At 57.8% G+C, this 19,198-nt stretch overlaps 1 protein-coding gene across 5 annotated transcripts; it reads right to left on the bottom strand.

Annotated features, from left to right (window-relative positions):
• Positions 1-1,032: 1,032 nt before the first annotated feature.
• Positions 1,033-17,269, bottom strand: ZMIZ2 (zinc finger MIZ-type containing 2). Of its 5 annotated transcripts, none has more exons than XM_010804391.4 (20): positions 17,193-17,269; positions 10,886-11,020; positions 10,608-10,722; positions 10,100-10,302; positions 9,669-9,861; positions 9,151-9,414; positions 8,825-9,001; positions 8,068-8,145; positions 7,700-7,868; positions 6,916-7,060; positions 6,628-6,838; positions 5,873-5,978; positions 5,504-5,661; positions 4,557-4,624; positions 4,224-4,292; positions 3,734-3,978; positions 3,060-3,229; positions 2,737-2,976; positions 2,389-2,424; positions 1,049-2,032 (listed from the first exon to the last, which is right to left on the bottom strand). In XM_010804391.4, the coding sequence occupies exons 2-20, from the start codon at positions 10,933-10,935 to the stop codon at positions 1,925-1,927; spliced, it is 2,805 nt and encodes a 934-aa protein (XP_010802693.1). In that variant the 5' UTR covers positions 10,936-11,020; positions 17,193-17,269; the 3' UTR covers positions 1,049-1,924. The 5 variants fall into 5 exon arrangements, with proteins under 5 accessions (NP_001192462.1, XP_010802693.1, XP_005205657.1 ...); XM_005205600.5 differs by lacking the exon at positions 17,193-17,269 and adding an exon at positions 16,850-17,000; XM_059885680.1 differs by lacking the exon at positions 17,193-17,269 and adding an exon at positions 11,350-12,028.
• Between the last annotated feature and the right edge of the window lie 1,929 nt (positions 17,270-19,198).

The raw sequence follows: 19,198 nt of genomic DNA on the forward strand, positions 1-19,198 counted from the left end.
GCTGTTCCGACAGGGAGCACTGTGGCCAACACGTCGACCATCTTGCTTCCCTTCATCACTGCCTCATCTGTGTGAATCCATGAAATGTATATATTTGGTGTCATGTTTTGTAGAACGCCATCACATTTCATCAGCTCCCACAACTTAATTTCATCCTGCTCTGTTTGAGGAGACGCTGCAGTGACACCGGAGCTCGGCCCTGATGGTGTGCACTTGCCCCTCAGATCCTCCACTGCCACCCCCCGCCCTAGGTGGAGTTTGAGTAGCTAGAAGCATCTTGGCTCATCCCCACCTCCTGGTCTCTCCACTCCACCCAACATCCAGAATGTTACAGGCTGACGGTGCAGAGGCCCGGTGAGACCACAAGGTGGGACAACATTCCCAACTATGCCTAATGTCCCCCAGAACAGGTAGGGGAGCACGCCCCCCCCCACCCCTAGGGGTGGGCTCTGCTGGGCCTGTCCCTGATCCCGCTGCCTACCTGTCCTTAGGGTGGGCTTCTGGGCAAACCCTGGGGGCACTGTTCCTCCCTAAGCCTTTCTCTCCTTTTGTACCCTTGGGCAGGAACATGGCTGCAGAGGGATAGGAAGGCGCACACCTGGGGTTTCATGATGTCAGTGGGCAACTTGGAGCTCCCCCGTCCTGGACACTGCCCCTCGTCCATTGGGGCCGGTCTCTGGGTGTGCTACCCCCTCTCCCTGACAGGGCTCATAAGCCTTTTCTGCTGGACTGGAAGGCCCATGGGGCCACTTGGGCAGTGAGCACACAGATGAACCAGTGTCCAGCTGGTCAGGCACTCAGACCCTGCTCCTTGGCCCCACAGCTGCTCCACGCCTGAGGCAAGCCCACACGGTGACGTGGTGGCAGATGTGTCTCCCAGCCCTGGTGACACTTCATAAATAGCTCTCTAGCCAGAGCCAACTTGGAAAATTCCAGGGACAAGGAAATTTACCTCGGGTTGCAAATAGCTGGGCCTTGCCTTAAGCAGGGAGCCCCGCCCATGTGTGGTAAGCAGGTTGAGCAGGAAGGAGGGACTTGGCAGGCCCACCACGAGGGAGTCCTTTAATAGAGACAGGCAGACAGGGGACACGACTTGGCCCTGCACCTAGAGTGTGGTGGCCCCTCCTCCCCCACCTGGCGTGGCCCCAGGGTGGACGTGGGAGGACAGGTGGATTTAAAAAACACTGTGGGACCAATTCTTCACTCGTACAGAAAAGGGCAACTTGGGGGGAACAGGCTGCTGGAGAATCTGCACATGGAGCTGAGTCTGAGCCCGACCGCCAGTAGGAGGGAGCCTGCTGCCCCCCACCCCTCCCAGCCTGCACATGGGTGAGGGCAGGAGCCCATGGAGACCCACGCTGCACAGAGGGACAAGCCACCCTACATCTATTAGTGTTTCTACACTATGTACACTATTGTGCTTTAGAGCCCCCCACCCCCAGCCTCAGCCTGAAGCCCCTGCCATAGCAGGTTGGGCGAGACTAGGCCCCAGGACAGAGTAACCCCCTCCTTGCTGGCCTAGGGCCAAACGGGTCATTGAAACAGAAAGGTCAACGCTGGACAAGATGCAGGCTGGTGGGAGCAAGTGGGGTGGGGGGCCTGGGTGAGGCTGGAGTTCAGGGGTGGTGGGTATGCATGAACCAGGCAGGGCTGGACAAGCATGGGCTGGTACAGATGGGGGCAGGGCTGGGCATCTCCTCAAAAACAGTTCTGCAGCTGCAAACTGGGCCAGTGAGAACCCTGCCCCAGGGCTCCGCTCCCAGCCAGTGCAGTGCGGCCTCCAGCAGCCAGGTGTCAGGGGCGGGTCCCAGCTCCAGGTGTACACGTGGGGAGGGCCGCTGGTGTCAGGTGGGGCTGGGCTGGAAAGAAGGGTGCGAGACATTGGTGGGCATGTCTCTGCCAGCCAGGTGGTCGACGGATAGGGTCAGTTGTTCTCGAAGAGAGAAAGCAGGTCATCGTTGCTGTTCGTGGGGAGGTCAGGTGGGCCCAGGTAGGACAGCAGCTCATCAGGGTTAGTCAGTTCTGGAAGCAGCTGGGGACAAAGCAAACCTGATAGCAGCTCTGGCCTCAGACCTGCCACATCATCCCAACCGGGTCCCCAGGCCCAGCCGGGAAGTGGGGTGCCCCCCCGCTAGCCTCCAACACAGGCTAGCACCAGAGCCCCTCAGTCTGCTCCTCACAGGGCCTCTTCCTGCCGAAGGTTGCTCTGCAACCGGGAATCACTTTTGTTAAGCTGTCCAAGGGCAACATGGAACACCCCGGCCCGTGAGGGGTCCTGAACACGAACAGCATGAATGCAGAAGGTAGAATTTTCTGCTTTGAGCTGTGCTTTCCACATTTTTTCACACTGAACTTTGTATTCATTTATCAGGATGGAGGGACAATCACCTGTCTTTTATGCACTGGTTCTGGCTCGCACACCACCTGTGAGTCAGACAAGTCAAGTCAGACCCTTGTATCACTGGCCACAAGCCAAGTCTTCCCGGGGACTCTGCATGTGCCATGTTGGCGCGCAGGGCCCGAGAACCAGATGCCTGGACACAATCACCCCACAGCTACTCTGGACACCTGACACTCAACAAAAATGCTGGCATCACCCAGCCAGCTCTCCCCGTCTGGAAGCCATGGAGGAGTCACTGTCTTTCCTTCTGTGAAGTGCACGGACCCTGGGGACAACAGATAAGCACCCCCGATCCCCAGCTCCAAGTGCTCCCCAGCACAGGACCCAGTACTCACCTCCAGAGCCGGTTCCGGGGCCTCCCCTGCCCCAGACACGGGGGGCCCCATCATGCCTGTGGCAGCACTGAAGGCCAGCTCGCTGAGAGGCCCCGAGTTCACTGGGCCCAGAGCTGGCCGGGATGCTGGGGGAGGGTTTGGATGATGCAGCTGGGGCCCTGGGGGGCCTCCAAGGTTAGGGGCATGCAGCCCTGGGGGCCCGGGGTTATGGGCTGGGTCCAGGTGACCTGCTGGTGCCATCTGAGGAGGAGAGAATAACCTAGTAAAACGGCTTGAGGGCTCCCTGGGGGGACACCTGCACAGCCCCTCGACTTGACACTGACCTGGCCTGGGAGGCAGGGGCCGGACTTCTCTGGCGTCAGGAGGTTGCTGGGGATGTCGGGTTGATAGGAGACAGGCGGAGGCCCTGGGGTGAACTCAGTCAGGGTTGGGGTGCTGGGTGTGGTGGGTGGGAAGGATTCGGGGAAGGTCCCAGGTCCCAAGAAGCTGGAACCTGAGAGAGGAGAGCCAGGTCCAGGTGAGGGCAGGGGGCTCACGCTGGCCAAGCCACAAGGGCAGACTGGCCACAGCACGGGTGGGACTCACTGCGCTCGCCCAGAGGATGTTGGCCTTTATGGAAGTTGCTACTTGGGCAAGGGCATTTCTTCTCGTTGCTGCTGGGGGAAGTGGTCATGACACTGCCAGGAGGCTGTGAGGGGACAGGAATGGGACCCACCACACCCAGATACTCCCACCCGCAGGCCTGGATGGGGCTGGTCTGGAAGTGTGCCAACACAGACCTCTGTTCCAAACCTCTGGAGAGGTGGGCACAGCCACAGCCCGGGCCCTGCTGCCGCCCATCCCCCACACCCAGCTGGGCATCTGTACCCCCAAGTCCCCAACCAGGCCCCCAGGCTTGTGGCCCTCAGAGCAATGCATTCACAGGCGGCAGACTGGTGGGAGAGGCTGGATCATCACCCAGGGGCCTAATTTTCCAGGGCGAGTCCCCTGTACTCACCCTGGCCAGGGTAGTCGCCAGGGGCCGGGGCTGAGGGGGGTTGCAGGGGGGTGAAGGGCGTGGCACCCGGGCCCAGGGCAGCGATCATCTCCATCACGCTGGGCATGAGCATGTGGGCAGGGCTCACAGTGCGGCAGCGCTTCAGCACTGGCCCATCTGGCTCTTCCTTGACGTGTAAGTCAGGCTTCACCGGCACTGGCTTCCAGCTGCACGTGGGGTCGATGGTGATCTCCTCGAAGTCAGAGCTGGGCGGGCACAGCGGGGCTGGTTACCAGCTGCCGTGCCGTCTCTCCCGGACCTGCACTGTTCCTAGGCCAACCTTCCACTCAAATGCTTGTGGCCGCCCAGCACGCTCCACGTGCCTGTGGCACCCAAGTTGGACGTGGATTCCGTCCACGGCCTGGAGCCGAGGCTGCTCCATGCTGAATCAGCACGGGGTGTCTCCCCGCCTGTCCCAGGGCTGCCCTCTGGGGCTGTAGGAAAGACTTACTTCTGAATGTAAATGAGAATGCCCAGCATGTACTGGTCCACCTCCAGGCCCTCCAGCAACGCCGTCTTGCTGTAGAAAACCAAGGGGACACAGCTCAGAAGGCTGGCCCGATCTCACCTGGGGCACGGGACCCATCACATCTCCACCCCCCGTGTGAGATGACCCTGCGTGAGGTCACTGCCTCGAGCAGCACCTTCCTTCCAGGCCTGTACTGTGAGCCCCACATCTGGGGCAGGCACTTCTCAGTGCTGATGGAAGGAAATGACTGTTAATAGTCCCTAAGGACGTGCCACCCACCCCCAGAGCCACGGGGACCATCTTTGACACACTCACTTGCACACGGGGCACCTCCAGGTCCCTCGCTCACAGTTAAGCTGTAAATAGGACTCCAGGTCAAAGCACTGCAGAGAAAGGGGAGACAGTTACTCACACTGGGGCTGGGGGTAACCCAGCCATGCCCTGCGAGCCAGCCCTGCAGTTTCAGGGACGTGGGGCTTATTTACTGCATGTTTGAGAAGGCGCATGTGCCAGGCTTTCACCATGGCACCATCCTCATGTAAGAGATAGGATGCCTACGGAGCCTTCATGGGAATGACGTGTGGCCAAAGCAAGAATTGGCCAACCGTGCTGATAGGGAACAACCTCCATGACGTACAGCGATGGGTATACTGCTTATGTAACCAAAAGGTGGGGAGTGAGGGGGAGGGTGCGGGTACTTGTCTACCCACAGTGTTTCTGCAGAAAGAATCTGAGGTGCTGCTCCTGGGGGCAAGGCAGGGAGCAGACTGTGCCCTGCATCCCCAATGCTGTTTGAAATCGGAGCCCCAGGACTTCCCTGGTGGTCCAGGTGGGGCCATGCTCTCAATACAGGGGGCCTGGGTTTGATTCCCAGTCAGGGCACTCTATCTCACATGTTGCAACTCAGAGTTCACGTGCTGCAACTAAAGATTCTGCCCATAGTAACTGAAAGATCCCACATGGCCGCAACAAAGACTGAAGACCTGCACGCCACAACTAAGACGCAGTGCACCCAAGTAAGTAAATAAAAGAGTAAATGAGTAAAATGAGCCCCAAGAACCCAGTAAAACGGCTGTTATCCTTAGGATAATATTAGAAGAAACAAAAGCCCAGCCTGAGGGAAGAGGGCAGGGGAGCCAGGCCGCCTGTCCACTGGCTGGCCTGCCCTGCCGCCCACTAGCTGAGGTGCTCAGAGGCCACATCTGCCAAAAACAGTTAAACGGCAGCAAAATCTTTGGAAAAGCGCTGTGGTGACCACCCACCTGTATGTGGCGACAGTCGTGGCCCCGGGCAGGGAGCTGGATCCTGCGGAAGGTGATGGGGCACTTGAGGGCCACCTTGATGGCTGTCTGCTCCACCCCATCCTCTCCGTTGGGCCCTGGGGTGCCAGGGATGGTTCCGCTGCTGAAATTCCGCTTTACTGACACCAACAGGGGAAAGCAGGATGTGAGCGGGGGCAGCCAAGCAGGACTAGGCCACTGCTAGCTCAGCACCTCTGAGGGCCATTCTGGGACTGACCGCTACCCTCTGCACGGAGCCCCCGACCCAGAGGAGACAGCCTTGTCTAACATGTGGACGTGCCAGGTGTGGCAGTGGCCCCAGCAGGGCTGAGGAGCACGAGGGCCACTCACTCTTGGTGATGCAGTGCTCCGCGGGCAGGAGGCGCTTCTTGAGTAGGCCCTGCAGCACTGAGCGGACGGACGGCCGATGCACCAGCTGCAGCACGAAGAGGTGGGACTGCAACGGGAGGATGTGGTCGGCGGGGTGCAGCCCGGGGAGGCTATGTGCTGGCCCACTCTCTCTCACAGCTAATGCACAGGCAGGCTACTGCCGCGCCTCCCGGGCAGTCAGGAGCCCACACCCACAGCTATCGGTGAAGCTCACTGTGTGTCTGCACCAGTGTTCAACCAGGGCCTCTCTGTTGAAACACAATTATTCGAGAGGCCCCCGAGTGCACCCTGCCTACAGCATCCATTGGTATCCTATGCTGGGTCCACGTGATAACACCCTAGGCCCACAGGGCTGCATTAGGGCTACCTTGCCTCTGCTCCCTCCCACCTAAGCTGATCAGAGCTGCGCATCTAAGTGCCTCTTCTAGTGCTGCATCTGGAGCTGCCGGAACCCAGATGACTCCTTCAGGGTCAGCTGGGACTCGGGACTTTGTGAGCTTCTTCCAGGAAAGAGGCAAGCTTAGCTTGCTTCTCTTACATAATTAACATTTGAAGCTTACACGAGCATCAAATCTAGTTACTGAACCTAACCGGAAAGCTGCCAGGACATTTTTAACTGAGACCCTTTTCTCAAAGGCCCATCACGGGAAGGAGGAGAGCCAGTGCCATCTTCTTCAGTGATGACGGCCCCACCCTGCCCTGCTACGGGCACTCACGCAGCAGCAGGCGGTGACAGTGATCTGGATGGTGTTGCGGCCCGGCTGGCACACGTGCTTCAGGTAAAGGGGCTTGTGGGAGGTCTTGTTGTCGCCGCGCTCGATGGTGAGCGGGGTGGCGTTGACGCTGACCTGCACAGAGGCTGGCCAGTTGGTGTTCATCTGCCGGTCCTCGTGGTGGTAGCACTTGAACTGCAGCTCCAAGTCAGGCCTGCATGGGGAGGACGGACGCTGAGAGTCAGGGGGTGGCAGGTGGGGCCGCAAGCCGTGGGGCAGGCGTCCGCTCACCTCAGCATCAGGGTCTTGTAGACGGAGTCTCGGAGCTGGAAGGCATGGTTGCTCACTGCCAGATTGTGCTGCAGGCGGAAGGGCTCCAGGACAACCCCATCCCGCACAGGGAAGGTCAGCCGCAGCTCGTCACAGGGGCCGCTGCCTGGAAGCAGGCCACGCAGGTGTGAGCAGGCCACCGGCCCTTGATGGCCACCAGGCCAGGTAGCCTGCCCCTGCCCCCATCATGGGGCCCATGGTGGAGGGGAGTGTGGCCCCTCGTCCCCTCCCATGGGGCTGGGGCTTAGGACAGCATCTCTCCTAGGACTCTGGGCTCAGCCTTCACCTCCAACGAAACAGGATCTTGGTGTCCTGCCATTCTTCCCTGCCTCAGTCACCTGGCCCAGTGATCCCTGCATCATGACTCTCGGAGAACACGCTCCCCACCCAAAAAGGTGGCGCTTCTGGTGCTTTCAGAGGGAGCAGGAGGCAGAAGAGGTATGAACGGGCCACCTGCCACCACCCCGGTGCTCAAGTCGGGGTTTTAAGACCCCAGTTGCTGCTGCTGCGGTGGTCTCCCAGATATCAGGAGTGGGCTTCTGGGGGCCCATACATACCCTGGAACCACACCCAAAACTTTGGGTACATGGCTATTTTTCTAGAGAGGTGATCTACACCTCAAATGGATTTGCAAAGAGCTCCATTAACAGAAAATAAAGGTGAAGCCCTCCCCTCACCCCTCAAGTTCTCTGCAGGACTCTCCAGAGCCTCCTGCCCACCTGTCCTGAGAGCAGACCTCACTCACCAGGTGGCGATGGATGTAAGTTGCTCACACTGGGCTTGAGGTCAGGCAGGAAGGGAGACTTGACCTCCTGGCTGGTAGACATGTAGGGGATGGTGCTGCCGGGGGTCATGGGTGGTGTGGGGCTCCCAGGCAGTGGGGAGCTGGGGTAGCCAGGGATGGAACGAGCAGGCTGTGGGGTAGAGCAAACAGCAGAGGTGGACTAGTAAGGGGGTGCTTATTCCTGGAGCACCCGCCGGGAACGGTCAGGACAGGGATGGGGGCAGCCCCAGGGGGGCTTGGTTGGGCCTCCACACGTCCTCCTGCTTGAGTGCCCTCTCTCCCTGCACCCACCCAGTGAGCCTCCCGCCCGCTTGCCCATCTGGCCATACCCCATTCAGGCCAGGCTGGCTGTAGCTGATGCTGCCCCCGTTGAAGCTGGCACCCTGCCCGTTGAACTGTTCTGCAGGCTGCAGGAGAGAAAACCGCGTGAGCCTGGGGCTGCCGCCTGCCTCTGAGCAGGGCCTGGAACTGACCCTAGGAGAGGGCTGGGGACAAGGGAACTCGGCACATGCATGGGTGGGTGTTGGCCTTTTTTCTTCTTTATACACTTTTTGGGTTTTCCAAATAATCTACAGGGAGCACACACAGATGTCATAATTTACAGAATTACCACTACAGAAAAAGAGCTGAGCCCACACATCAGAGGGATTTACAGGGAAGCCACAGAGGCTGAAAGGACATAGGTACTCACATCTCCTCGCCCTTCTCCAGCAGCACCTCTGTCACTCAGGCCCTTCCTGACCCCTCTGCCTGTCCCCTCGCTGGGCTACTTGGCAGCAAGCTGAGGGAATGGGGACACTTTTCCCTAAAGTGGCTTGGTACTTGCCTGATGCTCCGTGCTATTCCCTATACCATATCTCACGGTGTAGGAGCCTCTCAGAGAGGCTCCTTTCAAACCTAAACGCCTGTCCTGGGAGCTGCCCTACACTGGTCAGGACCCCTGTGAAGCTCGTGGCTGCCTGGTCACCTGAGCACTCTGGGGCCCACTCCCTAGCCGGCCCTGGCTGCCTCAAGGTCTGTCTGTGTCCCACAGTGCTGGGCGTGGGGCCAGCCAGGGTCACAGAGGCGGGGGTGAACCGGCCCTACCTTGTAGTGTGGTCCCGCAGGGCTGGCGGTGGACAGGGATGGGCTCGCGCCCTGCTGCAGGGGCAGCCTGTGCCCGGGGTAGGAGGATGGGGCAGGGGGCTGCCCAGGGCCAGGTACGTACTGGGTGGCACCAGGCGTATACTGGCCTCCTGGCAGGTACTGCTGCCCAGGGTACACCTGAAGAAGGAAGAGGCAAAATGCCAAGAAGAGGTGTCGGGGAAGCCGGTTCCCACAAGGGACGATGGTGTCCCTCATCAAGCATGGCCAGTTCTCTCACATACAATGGCTCTGATGGCCCTCGTGGGGAGGGAAGCCCAGCTACTCACCTCGCCCGAGTAGGCTCTCTTGACACCCTGTCGGGGCAGCGGCTGGGCCTGGGGGGGGCCCGGGTACCCTTGCTGGGGCAGGCGCTGCCCTGCATAGAGGGGCGCCATGCCCACTGCCCGGGTGGAGTTCATGCCCATGGAGCTCATGCTGGAGGGGCCCATCAGCCCTCCCACGCTGGCTGGGTTCATGCTGCTGGGCACGCTGGGCCCTCGGGGACCACCGTGCTGCAAGAACTGGCTGTTAAAAGACTGTCCAGCCCCCATCTGGGAAAAGAAGACAAGAATCATCCAGACCTTATCCACCAGTGTGGGCGCCACCCCCAAGCCCACCCCTTGCAGGCAGGCTGTCCCCAGCCCGGGTCCTCTCCCCTCAGCTCCCCACTCCTTTCCTGTCTCATCTTCATCACTCCTGGAATACAGCCTGCACGTCCCCAAGCCCTCCACCCTGGTTGCCTGACAGGCGCCCGTCTTCTGGGCCAGCACACATGGGCCACACAGGAGAAGCTGCAGGGCCTCACCGCTCCGTACTGGCTCAGCTCCTGACTCTGCTTCTCCTGGAGGGCGGCCACGGTGGCCGTGGCTGTGGCGGTGGCCGTGGCGGCGGCAGCAGCCACTGCAGCAGCCGCCGCTGCTTGAGTGAAGTCGGTGGATGGCCGTGTGGCGTGTGAGGGGAGGCCCAGGCCCCCCGGACCCCCTGGGCCACCTGCATACCTGCAAGAGACAGACGGCTCAGCTCAGAGGCACTTCCCTGGCCTCTCCTTGGGGGCACATGGCACCTATGGGGAGCCCCATTTTTTCCCAGACACCCCATCATTAGCTCGGGAGCTGGCAGGAGCAGCAGAGTCATAGTAACTCCTGACCACACAGTTCCCTGGTGCCCACCAAGCAAGAAGCATCGCCCCCCAGAGGGCTCCTGGCACACCTGCCAGGGGAGGAGGGCCCTGCTTACCCGGTAGTGAAGCCAGGGCCCCCGGGGTAGACCCCGCGGCCATACACCCCTTGTGGCACGTAGCCCTTGTTGGCACCACCCTCACCGAATGCCTGCTGTCCGAGGCACTGTGGGGAGCTCAGGGCGGAGCTGCCGCCTGCCATGCCGGGCATCACGGAGCTGCCGGGGGGGCTCCCTGCAGGGCCCATGGGGTTCCCCAAAACCTACAAGGAACCGAGAATCACTAAAGGAGACCATGCAAACAACCTGCTTCGTGCAGTGGTTCTAAAGTGGTGGAAAGAAGAGGCCTGGCAGGTGAGGAGGTGGAGGTGGGGGCAGAGGGGAGGGGTGGTCCAGAGGGGTCATGGGGAGCTGTGCACACGTCCGGGTGTGGAGGCCAGGATCCCATGCCATGCATGAAAGAGCTAGTCTCTGAGGACGTGGGAGACTCAAGAAGCCCTAGCTCCACGCCTCCAAGACCTAAGCTGGGCACTGACACCTCCCAGGGTGGGGCCAGGGCTGGGCTCACCTGGCTCTGTGCTGCGTTGCCAACTCCCCACACGGTTGTGACCACAGACAGTGATCCTGCTGGCTGAGTGGCACTCTGTTGCCAAGGCACCGCCTCATATGCGAATGGACCATCACTGCACAGAGAGGCACAGGTGGAGAGCCTGGGTCAGGAGGCCTCAGGTGCCGAGAACCCCACCGGGGAGGATCTGAAGGCTGAGAGCAGCGGGGTCCCACTCTACCACCACCTTCCCACGTTCTGAGGCCTAAGAGGGGAGGGCAGCCGGAACCCCCACTCACCTGTGTGGTGCGGGGGGCAGGGCAGGTTTCATGGGGTTCATGGGGTTCATTGGCTTGGGAACAGCCTGAAGGCCAGGTCTGCGGGAGGCAGGAAGCGGCCCTCACCGGTGCTCACGTGAGACTTGGCTGCTCTGGCTGCAGGGACAAGGGGGACGGAAGTGCGTGGAGACGCACCTGGGAGAACCAAGCCCTGTCCTGCCTCTGCTCTGGAAGGTAGGGAGGGTGACGGGGACCTGGGGGCCCACTCGGCATGCAGGGGGAGCAGTCAGGCCACCCTGGCATTGGCCCGACCTTACACTGCCCACCCTGGCAAACCTCTGCTCGCACCACCCCTCTACATCTAGCCCAGAAGCTAGCATTAGCCCTTGCTGGTCAGGCCCTGCCACCACGAGCCCCTGGAATACCTTTGGAAGATGGAAGAAGGCTTTCTGATCCCCAAAACCTTCCACATTCCCCCTCCCTACCTGAAGGCATGGATACACATAAAAGCCAGGGAGCATTCAGGACCCAACTGTCAGAATCCACCCCGGCTCCTCTGCTCCAACCACACACAAGGCCCCAGGGTGGAGGGCAAGGCCAGAAGCACACAGGGGGCCAACATGAGGCACTACCCCGCCCCATGGTGGGCAGGCCCTCCAGATGCCAGAGTCACAGGGTCAGCTATCCTCCAGCCAGATTGGGGGCTGGGGGTGTGTGTGTGTGGGACGCCTGCTGGAACTTGGTGTGGGGTCAGCAGCTCATCCTTGGCTGGCAGCGCCCCCACCCCAGGGCAGAAGAAGGGTGACATGTGCCCACTCCCTCATTCTGAGGCCAAGGGGGCTGCCTGGGGCAGACCTGACCCCTACAGATTGCCTGACATCCTAGGTGATGATGCAACAAAGCAGGGACGCACACACAGCACAGTGGACAGAGGGCTGGTGGTGACCCAGTGGACACTCATGGAACTTGTGTGCCAATGCTGGAAAGGGGGGATGCTTCCCCCCATCATGTGGGGCCAGCTCTCTTCCACTTAGCACCTCAGAAAACCAGCGAAGCAGTGGTTGGCTTCTCCTCCGGGCTGCCAACGCCTTCAGACACCACCACAAGCAAACCCTTCACCTACCAGGCTGAGGGCCCTTGCTGGCACTCCCAGGGCCACTTACACACACACACACACACACACACACACACACACACACACACACACACACACACACACACACCCCCCCCCCCCCCCCTGGGGAAGCTAACTTGCAGAGGTTCAGTCTGGCCTCCTCAGAACTCATACAGAAGCGAGCGGGCAACCCTGGGACTCACTCAAGCCCAGAGCTCACACTCCGTCCAGGCCCCCCACAGAGCACTGGGGTAAGCAGGTCCCGGAACTGGGAGGGGAGGTGATGGATTAGACAAGCAGAGGAAAGAGGCATCTGGTGGGCTTGTCCACCTCATACCTGACCCTGCCCCCCTTCCCTATGGTCCTCCCCAGAGGAGTCAAGCTCCAGACCATGTGACAACCAGGAAGCAGAGGCCAAAAAAGCAAGGGGCTGGTGGCTCCAGAAGGCTCAGGGGTCGCTGGACCCGGGCCTGGGAGCCAGAATCACCCAGCCAGGCAGGGGAAGGCTGGTGGTCCCCAGTGGGGGCAACCACCAGGATGGTGACACTGTAATGAGGGATGGGGGGAGCTGCCAAAAGATAGAAACTCCCCCCAGACCTGCTGAGTGGGGCCTGGAGCAATATATGGGGTTTTCAGGACTTAGAACATAGGCAGGCTACTCTAGACTGTGGTGTTGGCAGGGGGATTGACTCAGAGGTTAACAGAACAAACTAGGCAACTCAATAGAGACCCACGCAAACATACCCAATGGACAAAGTTTTTGACAAAGATGCAAAAAGGAGGAAAGACAGTATTTTCAACAAATGGTGCCGGACCTACTGGACATGCAAATGCAAAAGACAAACATAAACCAAAAAAACCCCCTAAACTTAGAAATTAACTTGAAGTGGGTCATAGATTTTAAACATATAGCACAAAATCATAAGAACTTTCTTAGGTTTGACACCAAAAGCATGATTCATAAAAGGAAAAATTGAATATTTCTGTTCTGTGAAAGACCCCACAAAGAGGATGAAGAGATAAGTTACAGACTGGAAGAAATATCTGCAAGCCACATATCTGACAAAGGACAAGTATCTAGAATGTATAAAGAACTCTCAAAACACAAAAGTTAAAATTAGAAGACAGGCAAAAGATATGGAGACATTTCACCAAAGAGGATGTACAGATGGCAAATAAACATCCGAAAAGATGTTCACCACCACTGGCCATCAGAGAAATGCAAATTAAAACCACACTGAGGTATCGCTACATACCTACCACGATGGCTAAAACAAAAAAAACAGTGTGATTTCCCTGGTGGTTCAGTGGCTAAGACTCTGCATTCCCAATGCAGGGGGCCTGGGTTGGATCCCTGGTCAGGGAACTAGATCCCACATGCTGCAAAGATCCCACATGCCACAATTAAGACCTGTCACAGCCAACAACAAAAAAAGTGACACCATCAAATGCTGGCTAGGAGAAATTGGGTCTCTCATGCATGGGTGGTAGGAATATAAAATGGTACAGCCACTCTGAAAAATGATTTGGTAGTTTCTTATAAAACAAAGCATGCAGCTACTAGACAACCAGGGCTTCCCTGGTAGCTCAGATGGTAAGACTCCTCCTGCAATGAAGGAGACTTGGGTTTGATCCCTGGGTTGGGAAGATCCTCTGGAGGAAGGCATGGCAACCAGTATTCTTGCCTGGAGAATCCCCACAGACAGAGAAGCCTGGTGGGCTACAGTCAATGGGGTCGCAAAGAGTCAGACACGACTGAGTGACTAAGCACATAGCACACTATACAACTTAGCAACTGTATTCCTGAACATTTATCTCAGAGAAGGGTAAACCTAGGTTCACACAAAAATCTGTATGTGAATATTTATACAGTTTTATTCCTAATAGCCAAAGAATGGAAACGCAGATATCCTTCAATGGTGAAGAGTTAACCAACTGTGAGCCTGGAGGCATAAAAAGGTAGGGCTACTGATACAGGCACCAACCTGCAGGAATCTCCAGAGAACCATGCTGCGTGGAAAAAGCCAGTCCCCAAAGGTTACACATTTTATGATTCCCTTTACATAACATCCTTGAAATGACGGAATTACACAAATGGAGAGCACACGGGTGGCGGCCAGGGGTTAAACATGGGGAGCAGGGAAGCGAAGCCAATGGGAATATAGAAGGTGGGCATGGAATATCTGTATCAACTGTATTGATGGAGTTGTACTCTCCAGTGATGTTGTGCTACACTTTTACAAGATGTTACCACTAGGGAAACCCAGTAAAAGATACAGAGCTCTCTGTGTTATTTCTTGTAACATTTTAAGAATCTATAATTCTCTCAAACTACAAATTTAGTTAATGTACAAACACCACCAGCTCTATCTCCCCACAGAGATGCTCTGGGCCATCATTTCCCACACTGAAGCTGGCTGGATTGGCCAGGCCCACTTTGCTGTCCCAAAGGGAAGAGCAGGAAGAAGACAGGGCCCCCTGGCCCGGGTCAGAGTCCCAGGGCAGGCTGTGTTAGTTCACAACTGCAGCTTCTCCAACGGCAGCTCACCAGAACTCAGCCCCACTTTGAGTTCAGAGGGTGGAGTGAGGCCAAAGACTTGCATTTCCAGTAAGTTTGCAGGTGCTGCTGCTGGTACCACAGTTTGAAAGCCCCGGAGAGCTGGGGAGGAGGGGGGACAGGGCAGGTGCAGGGCGGGGGCCCCTGTGGAGGCTGCTGGTCTGGGGCCCAGTGCAGCTTCCTATATCACGTGAGTCTGGGGAATTCCACCCCTATGACTTCTCTGCTGTGGACAAGACCACAGACATTTCCAGTTCCCCCCGCCCCCGAGCTTACTGAGCGGGGGCAGTGACTTCCTGCCAAGCTCCTGAACCAAGTCAGCTCTCTTCCCTGACAAGCCCCAAACTCTCCAGGTTGGGGACTGGGGGACCCTCTGCTCCTGACAAAGGGAGAGAGATGTGGTGTGAGTGCAGACCCTCCTCCCACCTCCTGGCCGTCAGAGGAAGAGTTAAGAAGGAGCCTGGGTGTGTGCAAGGCCAGGGCCAGCCTCTGGTGGCTTCCTGCTGGTGGGGGGCTTTCGCTGTACATCAGCTCTCACTGGAAGCCAGGACCTTGGCAGAAAGCCCTGGTGTGATGTCAGTCTAGAAGGCCACATGGCTTTCGGGGGGTCAGATCACATTTTTCTCCAGTAAAAGAGCTACAGACAACTCACTTCTCACACCCCCCTTTCCCAGGACCTCAGAGCATCCGCACTGCTGCCTCCAAAGGCAGATGTTACCATGGGTCAACCTCTTCTGCCCTCACTCCATGCTCCTTGCCTAGGCACCCAGCAGCAGCACGCCTCACAACCACCCACCAGACCCCAGGAGGGCAGTGCCAACACAGTCATAGAGCAGGGACTCGCTGCCTCCTCCAGCACAGGGAATCCACAGTTACCGGTGACAGGCCCCAAACAGAGGAACACTGGAGTCAAACAGACTCAGAGAAGGGAAACTAACAGCTCAAGAGTCCCGGGAGGACATATAAGTGGGGGGCTCACATGCTCAAGTGGCTGAAGTCCTGCCCCTCGACTTGGAAGGCCACACACTGACTGGCTGAAGTGTTCAGAGTTCATTCAAGATGCCCAGGAAGGAGCTCTGCTCAACGGCCCAGGTGTGGGAAATTCCAGAGAACAGCTGAAGGGCTGCCCTGCCCTGAGCCTCAGTTTACAATGTGGAAAATGGGTATGTGGTGGCCACTCTAGGACCAAGAGAGGGGAGGACACATGACCCCCTTTAAATCATCAGCCCCGGCTCCCATCCTGGATCCAAGGGCTAGCGGACACTCCATGCGGAGGCCTGGCTGCCTCTGGAGATCAATCCTATGATCGGGAGTCCTCCCCAGGTACATCCTACCAGTCCTTCTGAATCTGTCTCTCATTATCTCACCTTTCTCTTTCCAGCCAGGAGCCACCCTCTGGGTGTGACAAGTCCCCAAGGCCAGTACTCACTGGGTGAGGTTAGGAATCCTTCACCTATCCTGTTACCTCTGTCTAGCTTCTTCAAGGGAAGCCCTCTGGTTCCAGTGTGACAGGATTTGGTGGGTGAGTCTGTGATCGCCCTATCAACTGTCTTACAGATTGAGTCACATGTTCTGTGTATTTCCCTGTGAAATCTTCTGAGATAATACAAATGACTTAAATACATCACCATGGATATTCCGCAACTATCAGGAAGAGAGTACAGGGAACACGACGTAGGGGAGCAGGTCTAGGGGAGGCAAGGAACGTTCGGAGGAGCAGGGTAGGGGGGTACAGGGCAGCGGGGAGCAGATGGGGGAGGCTAGGGTAGGACACCCCTAGGAGGGAAGGCTGGACACGGTCCCGCCTGAGCTTCAGTATGTCCTGTTGGGAAAACAGTATTTCCACCAAAATCTCGGCTGGGGGCTGAAATGTTAGGGTCGCCAGCCCCAGAGCACACCTTCGCGGGTCTCACATCTCGTGCCAACGGCACGCACGGCCCGGAGGGGCCCTAAAGGTGAGCCTTCAGGCCACAGCGCAGAAAGGAGGGAGCGGGGCCAGTTTGGGTGAGGGCCCGTGTGAGGCTCCTGCGCAGACACCTTGGGCGCTTGGACGGATTCCGGCCAGCCGCAACAAAGGCTCAGGTGAGGGGTCGCCTCGGCGCGCAGCGGGCCAGTCGGCCCAGGACCACGACGCACGCGCCGCAGGTGCGGCAGGTGGGCGGCAGGGCCGGCTCCAGCCCCGTCGGGGCCCCGCCGAGGCGATGCAGCGCCGGGCCCGGGGACGCCGCACCTGCCGCCTCCCGCACCTGCCGCCTCCCGCACCTGCCGCACCTGCCGCCCCCGCCGCCCGCACCTGCCCGCCTGGTCCGCTCACCTCCTCGCCGCCCGGCCCGGCCCCTCGCCGCTGCGGCCCCCGGTCCGCGCTGCTCCATGCGCTCAGCCCGCCCTCAGCGCCGCCCGCCGCCCCGGGGCTGCCGCCGCCCGCGCCATCGCGCCGCCGCCCGCTCCGAGGGCACAATGGAGCCGCCGAGTCGCTCATGCATATGCATGACGCCGCGCGCCGGCCCCGCCCCCAGGCCAGAGCAGTGGAGCCCCGAGACAGCGTTCGGGCGCGGGTGGCCGCGGGCCTGCGCAAGCTAGGGCGGCTGGCCGGCCAGGAGCGGGGCAGGGAGGGAGGACGGCTTGGGGATGACCTGCGCTCCCCGCCCCTTCCACACCTTTCCAGGCGCAGCGTCTGCGGAGTCACCAGCGCTTGCTCTCCGCTCTCTGCCGGGGCGGAGCAGAGGAGGCGGGGCCTGAAAGAGGGCGGATCCAGGAGGAGGGGTGGAACCGGGCGGGTGGGAGGCGGGGCCTGGAAGAGGGCGGAGTCTTGTCCGAGGCCGGGTCTGCGGAGGTGACCCCGTGTCAATGGGCCACTTCTGGGAAGTGTCTTGTAGGAAAAACCACGCGGAATCACACAACGCATTCTCCTCACTGTTCTCTCATCTTCCTAGAGTGCGTCCTGTTGAAACATTGTTAGTCACTCGACTTCTAGCCAGATGAAGCAACCTCTCTGGTGGGTTGGCATCTCCATATGCTATTATCAGTCTTTAAGTTATTCTCGACTATTATCTACCTTTCCTTTAGGAAGACCACATTCTCCTGATTACCCACTTTTTTTTTTTTTTTATTGTAGTAAAATACAGCAACAAAGTTTACCATCCTTACCAGTTTTAAGTGTACAGTGGTGTTAAGCACATTCCCCACTATCACATATCCATCACCACCCATAGCTTTTTCATCTCCTAAAAGTGACACTTTGTACTCATCAAACAATAGTTCCCCATCCGCCTCCCACCCACCATTCTACTTTCTGTCTCTGAATCTGACTCCTCTAGGAACCTGATAGAAGTGGAATCATACAGTATTTGTCCATTTGTGACTGATGTCTTGAAAGTCACTCAGTCATGTCCAACTGTGACCCCATACTCTCTAAGCCAGAATACTGTAGTGGGTAGCCTTTCCCTTCTCCAGGGGATCTTCCCAACCCAGGGATCGAACACAGGTCTCCCATACTTCAGGTGGATTCTGTACCTGCTGGGCCAAAAGGGAAGCCCAAGAATACTGGAGTGGGTAGCCTATCCCTTGGACAGCAAGGTGATCAAACCAGTCAATCCTAAAGGAAATCAGTCCTGAATATTCATTGGAAGGACTGATGCTGAAGCTGAAGCTCCAATACTCTGGCCACCTGGTGCAAAGAACTGACTCATGGAAAAGACCCTGATGCTGGGAAAGATTGAAGGCAGGAGGAGAAGGGGAGGACAGAGGATGAGACGGTTGGATGGCATCACTGACTCGATGGACATGAGTTTGAGCAAGATCCGGGAGTTGGTGATGGACAGGGAGGCCAAGCGTACTGCAGTCCATGGGGTCGCAAAGAGTTGAACACGACTGAGCGACTCAGCTGAACTGAACTGAATGTCTTGAAGGTTCATTCACATTACAGCTTGCATAATTTCTCTCCTTTTAAAGGCTGAACAGTATTTCATTTTTGTGTGTATACCACCTTTTGTCTATCCATTCCTCCATTGATGGATGCCTCATAATTAACTTGTAATAATGCTGAAATTTCTTCCCTCAAGGCTACCTGAACTCTGTATCTTTTGAGAACCATTACTTCATTGAACAAATATGGTGGCCTGCTGTACCAGGCACTGGGCTCTGAACACCCCAGTGACCATGATAGTAACTCCTCTCCTCCCTGCTCCCACTAGAAGGGACAAAAAGAAAGAAATGACTCACCAGGTAACAATCTGTCCATCAATGTGAGGGTTAGGAAGAAAAATAAAAGAAAACTGGAAGATGGGGACTGCTGGGAAATAGGTTAAAGAGCAGAGGCAGATTCTCTGGAGAGCTGGCCCCAGAAGAGACCCACATGATGAGGGAGGCAGGCACCATGGAATATGACCTGCTTCTGCCTCCAGGAGGCTGTGAGTTTGGGGGAGTTGCTGGCAAGTTCCTGGAAGAGGCCAGAAATGGCCACAGTAGGGTCCTGAATTTGAACTCTGCAGGCAGGTCTGTTACCTCCCCAGTGTAACAGGCCTAGGAGATGCTGTTTGATGCTGGTTCCCTTCTGGATAGTGTTTTCATGTTTGACTATACAGATTGTTAGAAGACCCTCCCTTATTTACTGGGAAACATCTGCCTCCCTAAGGTCTTCCATCTACAACTGTATAAAATGAGA

Source organism: Bos taurus, chromosome 4 (assembly GCF_002263795.3).
Source record: "Bos taurus isolate L1 Dominette 01449 registration number 42190680 breed Hereford chromosome 4, ARS-UCD2.0, whole genome shotgun sequence".
In the NCBI taxonomy this organism is placed as follows: domain Eukaryota; kingdom Metazoa; phylum Chordata; class Mammalia; order Artiodactyla; family Bovidae; genus Bos; species Bos taurus.